At 41.7% G+C, this 10,381-nt stretch overlaps 1 protein-coding gene across 1 annotated transcript in view; it reads left to right on the top strand.

Annotated features, from left to right (window-relative positions):
* EHHADH (enoyl-CoA hydratase and 3-hydroxyacyl CoA dehydrogenase) overlaps positions 1 to 6,989 on the top strand; it is a gene marked incomplete at both ends in the record, with an annotated part of 53,241 nt that extends 46,252 nt beyond the window's left edge. The window contains 2 exons of the mRNA XM_080696877.1: positions 3,915 to 4,256; positions 5,728 to 6,989. Of these exons, the coding sequence (XP_080553003.1) occupies positions 3,915 to 4,256; positions 5,728 to 6,989 (1,604 nt within the window). The remainder of the gene's footprint in view (positions 1 to 3,914; positions 4,257 to 5,727) is intronic.
* Positions 6,990 to 10,381: the final 3,392 nt, after the last annotated feature.

Raw genomic sequence — 10,381 nt, forward strand, 5'->3', positions numbered from 1 at the left:
ATTCTCGCAAGCAAGGTATGAGGGTTCTAGTTTCTCCCCATCATTACCAACACTTTATATTGTTGTCATTTTTATTACGATCATTCTAGAGGGTCTGTATTATTTATATATCACTGTACAACAATTTACCCCAGAACTTAGTGGCTTAAAATTAAGCCTTTATCTCTCAGTTTCCATGGGTCAGGAATTCAGATGTGATTAGCTAAGTCCTCTGACTTTAGGATTTCACTCAAAACTGCAATCCAGATTTGGCCTTTTGCCATTGGCTGTGGCTGTATTCATCTCAGGGTGAACTGGTGAGGACCTGCTGCCAAGCTCACACAGGGTTGTTAGTAGAATTCAGTTCCTTTTGTGCCTTTAGACCGAGGGCCTCAGTTCCTCACTGGCTATGGGCTGGACGCCTCCTTCAGTTCTGTGGTCATGTGGGCTTCACGACAGGGCAGCTCATATACTGACAACTGGTTTCTATTGGAGTGAGAAAGTAAAAGAATAAGAGGGGTGTTTCAGTCTGCATGCTCACACTGTAATTCAAAACAACTAAGAGGAAGGAAGATTTATTTGTTCACAGTTCTGGAGATTTCAGGGGTTCAGGCCATGTCAGGCCAGTTACATCTGCAGAGCTCAGAAAATGGCAGTGGGAGTAGAGAGAGGGAGAAAGCAAGGGCTCTGTTCTCACATTACGGAGGCCAGAAGCAAGAGAGAGCAAGCAAGGGGATTCATCGACACAAGCACAATCCACAATCCCCAAGGCCATGTCCCCCAACTATCTCCTCCAGCCACACCCACCTGTCCAGGTTACCTCCCAGTAAATCTGTTATAATGGACTTATCCACTGATGAGATTACAACCCTTATGATTAACTCAGAACATTGATACATGAGCTTTTTCAGGGAACCTTCTAGATCTAACCATAACAAGGGTCAAATGAGACTGAAGCCAGAGTCTTTTTGTAAGTGCAAACCAGAAATAATTTCCCATTGCTTTGAGGCTCCCTGCCATATTCTTTGTTGTTTTTGGTTGGTGGTTTTGTTTTTTTTTCATGGTACTGGGGATTGAACCAAAGGGCATTCTACCCCCTGAGCTACACCCCCAGCCTAATTCTATTTTTTATTATTTATTTATTTATTTATTTATTTATTTATTTATTTATTTATTTTGTGGTACTGGAGTTCCTGGAAGCCCTTCTACCTCCAGTCTACACTCCCAGACCTATTTTATTTTTAGAAACAGGGTCTCTTAAGCCAGTGTGGCTGGCTTCAAACCTGCGTGATCCTCCTGTCTCTGCCTCCCAAGTGCGGGAATTACAAGCGTGTGCCACCATGCCACCACACCCGGCTATTTTTTATTTTGAAACAGTGTCTCACTGAGTTGCCAATGCAGTCTTCCTCTCTCAGTCTCCCAGGTACTGGGACTAAGGTGTGCACCACCATGTTCAGCTTCTTGTGTTTTTAACTTACTTTTTTGTGATGACCAGTGATGTTGAGCTCTTTTCACATGCGTGTTAGTCACTCATGTATCATCTCTTCTTTGATGAAATATCTGCTTCAGTTCTCACCCCTTTAGAAAATTGGATTGTTTGCTTTTTACATATTGTACTGTAAGAGTTCTTGATATATTCTTAGTCACAAGGTCTATTTTGGATATTTGATGTGCAAGCTGTATTTGTTTTCTTCTAGTATAATAAAAAATTAGCACAAGCCTAGCAATTTAAATAACACAAATTAATTATCTTTCAGTTCTGAAGCTAGAAGTCTGGTAGAGCTCTCACTGGACCAAAATCTAGTTGTTGGCTACTGTATGCCTTTCTAGATGCTCTAAGAAGATTCTGTTTTCTTTTTTTTCTTTCCCTCTTCCTCTTCCTCCTCCTCCTCCTCCTCTTCCTCCTCCTCCTCCTCCTCCTCCTCCTCCTCCTCCTCCTCCTCCTCCTCCTCCTCCTCCTCTTCTTCTTCTTCTTCTTCTTCTTCTTCTTCTTCTTCTTCTTCTTCTTCTTCCTTTTCTTTTTTCTTTTTTTTTCTTTTTTCTTTTTTTTGCAGTACTGGGGATAAAACCCAGGGCATTTTACCTTCGAGCTACACCCCAGCCATATTTTTTAGTCTTTTTGTTTTTGAAACAGGGTCTCAATGAGTTGTAAAGGGTCTCACTACGTAGCTGAGGCTGTCTTTGAACCACCATCCTCTAGTCTCAGCTTCCCAAATGCTGGGATTACAAGCGTGCGCCACCATGCATGGCTGAAGACTATTTTCAGCTCATTTGGGTTGCTGGTAGAATTCAGTACCTTCCATTGTAAGATGGAGTTCTCCATGTTCTTGCTGTGTGTAAACTGAGGGTAATTCTTAGCTTCTAACGGCCACTCCTTCCCTTGGCAATTGGTCCTCCTCGCCTATATTAAAAGCTACATTAGCGGGGCATGGTGGTGCATACCTGTAATCCCAGTACTTGGGAGGCTGAGATAGGAGGATTGCAGGTTCAAGGCCAGCCTCAGCAGTTTAGTGAGATCCTGTTTTAAATTAAAAAAAAAAAAAGAGGCCAGGTGTGGTGGCAGTAGCACTTGGGAGGCGGAGACAGGAGGATCACATAGGTTTGAAGCCAGCCTTGCTGGCTTAAGAGACCCTGTTTCCAAATAAAAATATAAAAAATAGGTGTCTGGGAGTATAGCCCAGAGGTAGAATGGTTTCCAGGAACCCCAGTACCACAAAAATAAAAATAAAAAAGAATGTAACTCAGAGATAGTATGCCCCTTTGTTCAATCCCCAGTACCAAAACAAAACAAACAAAAACCTACATCATTTCCAACAGCTCCTGACCTTCCCCAGCTGCATCTTTCTGGCCCTTTTCCCTTGCTGAATCTCTCCTATCACAGCTGTGATTAGACTGGGCTCATCCAGATCATAGAGGGTAATATCCCCATCTCAAAGTCTTAACTGTAATTATACCCATAAATTCCATTTGCCAGGTAAGCTTATCTATTCACAGGTTCTGGGGATCAGAATGTGGACACTTAGGGGTGATTCTGTTTTTTCCACTCAAATATTTTCTCCTATACTGTGACTCTTCATTTTCTTAATGGTGCCTTGTAAAATATAAAAGTCTTACATTTTGATTTTTTCCCATTGATTTCTTTTATTGATTGTGCTTTTGATTTTCTATATAAGAAGGTCACAAAGATGTTCCTGTTTTCTTCTGAAAATTATTATAGTTTTAGTCCTTCAATAGGTTTATGATCCATTATCCATTTTTAGTTAGTTTTTCTAGATGGTATGAGGGAAGGATATAGGTTAATTAATATTTTTTGCATGTGAATATTTAATTATACCCATGTCATATGTTTAAGACTCTCCTTCCCACCACTGAATTATCTTCATCTGTGTTGAAAATTGTTTAACCATAATTGGGTTTATTGATGAACTAGCAATTCTGGTCCATATATATATATCCTCACATCAATATCAGATTAGCTTCTTTTATAGATATACTAACTCAAAACAATCTTCTTTGAACTTACTGACTGATTAATATTTAATTTATTGTAAAGTTTTCTTGGCCTTGGAATAAAATGAAAGTGTAACTTTTATGCCCAAATTAAATAACTTAAATAACTTAACTTTGAATCTCTCTCTCTCTCTCTCTCTCTCTCTCTCTCTCTCTCTCTCTCTCTGTGCTACAACCCCATCCTAGTTTATTTTTATTTTGAAACAAGGTTTCAATAAGTTGTCGAGGGCCTCACTAAGTTGCTGAGGCTGGCTTCAAATCTGCAATTCTTCTATCTCAGTCTCCCAAGTACTGGGATTTCAGATGTGTGTCGCCACACCTGGCTGGTACTTTGAATTTGTATTGGTTATTGTTGTTGTTATATATTTCTATTCCCTTAGTATATGTAGCATTTCCAAAGCTCTGATCTTTCTTATTCCTTTCAGATCAACCTTTAGAATCCCGCAGAATCTTGAACAAACCAGTTCCGAGCTTGCCCGACATGGATGCCATTTTCAGGGACGCCTTCGAGAAGATGCGGAAGCAGTACCCGGGGTGCCTTGCTCAGGAGGCTTGTGTTCGTGCAGTCCAGGCTTCTGTAAAGTATCCCTATGAAGTGGGCATCAAGGAGGAGGAGAAACTGTTTATGTACCTTCGGGAATCGGGGCAGGCTAGAGCCCTGCAATACGCTTTCTTTGCTGAAAGGAATGCACCTAAATGGTCAGTGCCTTCTGGAGCATCCTGGAAAACAGCGTCAGCGCGACCCATCTCCTCAGTCGGGATTCTTGGTAAGTGCTTGGGATTCTCCTAATATGCACACGCCAAGAGCTACCACTTGTGTAAGACCCTCAGGCGCCAGGTTCTATGCTGAGTATGTTATTCCCTTTGAGCTTCCTTATTTCTTACCCGAGTCCATGAGTTCTCTTCACTTTACACGTGAGGCCCAGAGATGCTGACATTGTCAACAGTGAGCTCGACCTGAGTTAGGTGAGGGCCTGACCTTGGACACAGACTGCAGACTCCTGGCATATTTTTCTCATCTCTACCTGGTCCGTGGATAAATCTTTCACTCTTGGATTTTTCAGCAGTAATTAATATTTGTACCACATTTCAATAATAAGCATGTGCAAGTTGTATTGCTTTTCTACTGGTAGAGTAACATTAGAACACTACTGCCTGCCACTCTTGTAATTCAATATTTGGACTGAATTATCCTGGATCCATCACTCTCCAAGTTCAAAATCACTACCAATTTACTTACTTAATTATTGTGTATATGTGGTGCTGGAGATTGGACCCAGAGGCATCCTACCTCCAAGAGATACCCCCAACCTTATTTTTTAAATTTTTTATTTGGAAACAGGATCTTGCTTAGTTGATGTGAGCCTCACTGAGTCACTGAGGCTGTTTTTGTTTTTGTTTTTGTTTTGTTTGTTTGGGTACTGAGGATTGGACTCAGCAGCATTCTATCTCTGAGATTCACGCCCAGCCCTATTTTTATGGTTTTCTTTTTATTTTTTTGAAACAGTGTCTCACTAAGTTGTGAAGGGCATCATGCGGCTGGACCAAACCTGAGATCCTCCTGTCCTAGCCTCCCCGGGATTACAGGCATGAGCCACTGGGCCTGGCTCACCATTACTTTATGATGCAGCCTTCTCTTGGTCCCTTATGCCCTGTAGAATGTTCCAGCACCCATTTGTGTTTTTTAATTTGCCTTTTTTTTGTGTGGTACTGGGAATTGAACTCAGAGGCATTCTATCTCTAAGCTACAGCCTTTTATTTTTTATTTTGAAACAGGGTCTCATTAAGTAGTGGAGGGCCTCGCTAGGTTGCGGAGTTTGGCCATGAATCTGCAATACTCCTGTCTCCGTCTCCCAAGTACTAGGATTATGAATGTGAACCACCATGCCTGGTTAAATTTGTCATTTATTTATTTATTTATTCATTCATTTTTGCAGTACTGTGGATGGAACAGAGGGGCATTCTACCTCCAAGCTACACTTCCAGTCCTATTTTTTAGTCTTTTTATTTTTTTTGAAACAAGGTCTCACTGAGTTGCGGAGGGCCTCGCTAAGTAGCCTAGGCTGTCTGCGAACCTCAATCCTCCAGTCTCTGCCTCCCGAATGCTGGGATTACAAGGGTGCGCCACCACGCCTGGCTAAATTTGTCTTTTAAATGCTACGTTACCATAGAAGCCTTCACCCAGTGAGTATTCTTCCGGTTCTCACTACCTCTTTCTCCTTCTCGCTGTATCTGCAGGCTTGGGTACTATGGGCAGAGGAATTACTATTTGTTTCGCAAGAGCCAGAATCCCCGTGGTTGCTGTAGAATCTGACCAAAAGCAACTTGAAGCTGCAAAGAAGATAATAGCTTTCAACTTGGAAAAGGAAGCATCCAAAATGCAACAGATTGGCCAACCTAGGTCATGGTCAAAGGTCAGGTTCGCCTCATCAATAAAGGAGCTTGCTGGTGTAGACTTAGTCATTGAGGCAGTATTTGAGGAAATGGACCTGAAGAAGCGAGTCTTTGCTGAACTGTCAGCTGTGTGCAAGCCAGAAGCTTTTCTGTGCACCAATACTTCAGTCCTGGACGTAGATGAGATTGCTTCTTCCACTGATCGTCCTCACTTGGTCATTGGCACCCACTTCTTCTCGCCAGCTAATGTCATGAAGTTGTTAGAAGTTATTCCCAGCCAATTCTGCTCTCCTACCACCATTGCCACTGTTACAAACTTAGCGAAGAGGATTAAAAAGATTGCAGTAGTTGTAGGCAACTGTCACGCATTTGTTGCGAATCGTATGTGGGCTTCTTATCGTGATCAGACATATTTCTTGGTAGAAGAAGGCAGTAAGCCAGAGGAGATAGATCAGGTGCTGGAGGAGTTTGGTTTTAAAATGGGACCCTTTAGAGCATCTGACCTTGCTGGATTGGATATAGGTTGGAGAGTTCGCAAGGGGCAAGGTCTTACTGGACCTGCGTTGCCTCCAGGGACTCCTGCCCGAAAGCGGGGCAGAGCAAGATACTGCCCAATTCCTGATATGCTCTGTGAATCAGGACGGTTTGGTCAGAAGATAGGTAAAGGTTGGTATCAGTATGATAAGCCATTTGGTAGGATTTACAAACCTGACCCTTGGCTTTCCACATTCCTGTCACAGTACAGAGAAACTTATAACCTTGAGCCACGTGTCATTAGCCAGGATGAGATTCTTGAGCGCTGTTTGTATTCACTTATCAATGAAGCATTTCGTATCCTGGGAGATGGCATAGCTGCTAGCCCAGACCACATTGACGTTATCTACTTGCATGGGTTTAATTGGCCAAGGCACAAGGGTGGACCCATGTTCTATGCTTCCACAGTTGGGTTGCCCACAGTTCTGGAGAAGTTGCAGAAGTATTATAGGCAGAATCCTGATATTGTCCAACTGGAACCCAGTGACTATCTAAAAAAGTTAGCTTCCCATGGAAACCCTCCTTTGGAAAAATGGCAAAGCTTGGCAGGACCCCCCAGCAGTAAACTGTGATTCCATCTTCCAAATTGTGCCTCACATGCTTACATCAGGTAAAACCCACTGAATTTTAATGAAATTAAATCCAAAATAAGACTGCCCTGAAATGGGAAGCAAAAGAAATATTGAGTCAGTCAAACCTTCTCTTTGGGTCTTTTGCTTGCTAATTCTAATGATTGAAGTCTGTAAGACTGTTTCTTATGCCTCTGAATGTGCTGCTATCAGATCGATTCAGTGAATGAACCTGTGTTAATATAATGTCACAATAGCTGATGATAGAGCCTCAGGACTACGTTGAGGCTCCCAAGTGTTTCGATCATTGAAGAGATAAAGTCATCAATTAATAAATGGTAAATGCAGATCATTAACTCATTGTGATGCTTTAACCACACATATGTAGCATTGATGTAAAATCTTACGGGTCATACATTCACAAGCATTCACTGGGTACCTTTTGAGTTTTTGCATCATCTGCGAGTACTTGGAAGACCTTGAGCCTAGGGGACATGAACCCAGCATGGAGCCGGATATGGTGGTGCATGTCTACAATCCAATTACTGGGGAGCCTGAGACAGAAAGATCACAGGTAGGTTTGTAACCAACCTCAGCAATGTAGTGAGGCCCTCCACAACTTAGTAAGATCGTATTTCAAATACAAAAAATAAACCGGACGTGGCGATGCACACTTCTAATCTCAGTACTTGGGAGGCTGAGAATAGAGGATCACAGGTTTGGAAAATTAGCAAGACCCTGTTTCAATATTTAAAAAAAAAAAAAATGAGGCTTTGGGTGCAGTTCAGAGGTAGACTGCCCCTGGGTTTAATCCCAAGTACTCCAAAAAACCAACCAACCAACATGAAAGCCTCTGTAGAAGTCTCTACCCTTCGAGGTGAGGTGGAGACAGTTGGTGGGGCAGAGTGAGCAGCGATGGTTGTGAGGTGCAGAGCGGGCTGCCAAGGATGGGCAGAGGTAGCATCAAGAAAGAAGCAACACACAGCGGGAACTGCTGAGGGAACCAAAACGAGACCAAGATGCAAGATGCTGGACATGTCACTTCTGTCCTAGACCCAGGAACTGTGGATTTGTGCTTGCTACATGCAAGGGGCACAGTAACATCTGATGATCATTCTCCCGAGACGTGTTTACAACCAGGTCTTTATGATCCTTTGTGTTCAAGGAAAAGTAATAAAAAATATTAAGTTGTTAACTTAGTGTAAGAAGGGATCTAAGCCTTCAAGGAAGCTAGTTTCTCTTGTCTCGATAAGCCTTTGCAATTTTGTGCCTCAAAATGGTTGAATCTTTAAATATCTAAAATTTATGCCAAATAAAATTTTTGTAGATTTTTTTATAAGTGTTCTTCTCTTTTGACTTTTTGTTTTGTGTGATTAAGGGGCTAAATCAACTCAAATTTTGTACACAAATGTTCTTAGTAGAATTACTCATAATAGCCCCAAATTGAAAATAACCCAAATCTCCATGGATAACTGGATAAGCAAACTGTGATATATCTAGACAGTAAACTATTATTCAGCCATAAAAAGAAATGAAGTACTGATACTTGCTGTATAACACAACGGCCCTTGAATACATTAAGCTGAGTGAATGAAGCCAGCCATAAAAGACCACATATTGTGTGGACATTTATGTGGAATGTTCAGAATAGGCAAATCTATAGAGACAAAAAGCAGATTAGTCATTGCCTACGGCTGAGATTGTTGGCAGACAGGGAATGTGGAGTGACTGCTAATTTGTACAAAATTTTTTGGGATTTGATGAAAATGTTCTAAAATTATTGTGATGCTGGATGGTTGTAGAACTATGTAAATATACTAAAAAGTCACTGACTTGTGTAATTTAAAAAAGCAAATAATTTGGTATGTGAAAAATACCTCAATAAAGTCATTAATAAACAAATAAATGGTGCTAAAGTTGACATCCCTCACAGTGATGGAAATGAGCTCTTTTCACAATAGTTTCACCTGCTCAAACAAAGTTATCAAAGTTCCTAATGAAACCAGGAGTGGTGGTTTGCACTTGTAGTGCCTGCCACAAAGGAGGCCGAGGCAGGAGAATTGCTTGTACCTAGGAGTTCCAGGTTGGCCCAGGCAATATAGCAAAACTCCCATCTTGAACAACAAAAAGTCCTGGTAGAGAAATGTTGAATGAATGGAGTGAATTTTCTGTTGTAAAAAAAAAAAAGATACTGAGGGCTCATCTTGAATTGTACTTCAATTTGTTTTTTAATGGTACTGGGGGTAGAACCCAGGGGCTTTTCTACCTCCGGGCTATACTCCCATACCTATTTTCTATTTTATTTGGAAACAGGGTCTCACTAAGTTGCTGAGAGCCTCACTAAGTAGCTGAGGCTGGCTTCGAACCCGTGCGATCCTCCTGTCTCAGCCTCCCAAGCGCTGGGATTACAAGCGTGCGCCGCCACACCCAGCTCAATTTAATTTTTGAGACCTATACATTCAAAGCTTTTTTTTTTTTTTTGTAATCTGGCTTTTAATATTAAGGACATTCATGAGAAATGTTTTTGAATATAGTAACTTTTTTTTACCAAAGTAACATATTTTAACTTAATATAGACAAAACCACATGAGCATTCTCCTCCTCCTCCTTCTCCTGCCCCTCCTCCTCTTCCTCCTTTTTGTGGTACTTGGGATTGATCCCAGGGGCATTCTACTTCCAAGCTACATCCCCAGTCCTATTGTTTTTAATTATTTGAAAATAAGGTCTCATTAAGTTGATGAGAGTCTCACTACTGGCTGGGCTGTCCTCAAACCTGTGTTCTTCCTGTCTCAACCTCTCAAGTTCTGGGCTTACAGGTGTGTGCCACCATGCCCGGCTCCAACTTTTCTTCTTTAAACCTTAAATGGAGCCAGGTGTGGTGGTTCACGCCTGTTTTCCGGTACTTGGGAGGCTGAGAAAGGAGGACTGCAGGTTCGAAGCCAGTCTCAGCAACTAAGCAAGGCCCTCAGCAACTTAGTGAGACCCTGTTTCCAAATAAAAAATAAAATAGGGCTGGGGTGTAGCTCAGAGGTAGAAAACTCTGGGTTCAATCCCCAAAATAACAAAACAAGCAACAGCAGCCAAAAAAGCCTTAAATGGATTTTGAGTCCTTAAAACTCCTCTTCTCCCTATATTTGTCTCTAGTTTGAAGCTTTGAAATGAAAAGGGCCCATGAGTATATTTTATGAGTCAATAACCCCAGAAAAATATTTTTTTGATGGTACTAGGGGTGGAACCTAGAGGTTTTTCTACCTCTGGGCTATACTCCCAGATTTATTTTATAGTTTATTTGGAAACAGGGTCTCACTAAGTTGCTGAGAGCCTCATTAAGTAGCTGAGGCTGGCTTTGAACCTGTGTGATCCTCCTGTCTCAGCCATCATACCCCGCAGATTTT

Source organism: Muscardinus avellanarius (genome assembly GCF_963383645.1).
Source record: "Muscardinus avellanarius genome assembly, chromosome: 5".
Lineage (NCBI taxonomy): Eukaryota > Metazoa > Chordata > Mammalia > Rodentia > Gliridae > Muscardinus > Muscardinus avellanarius.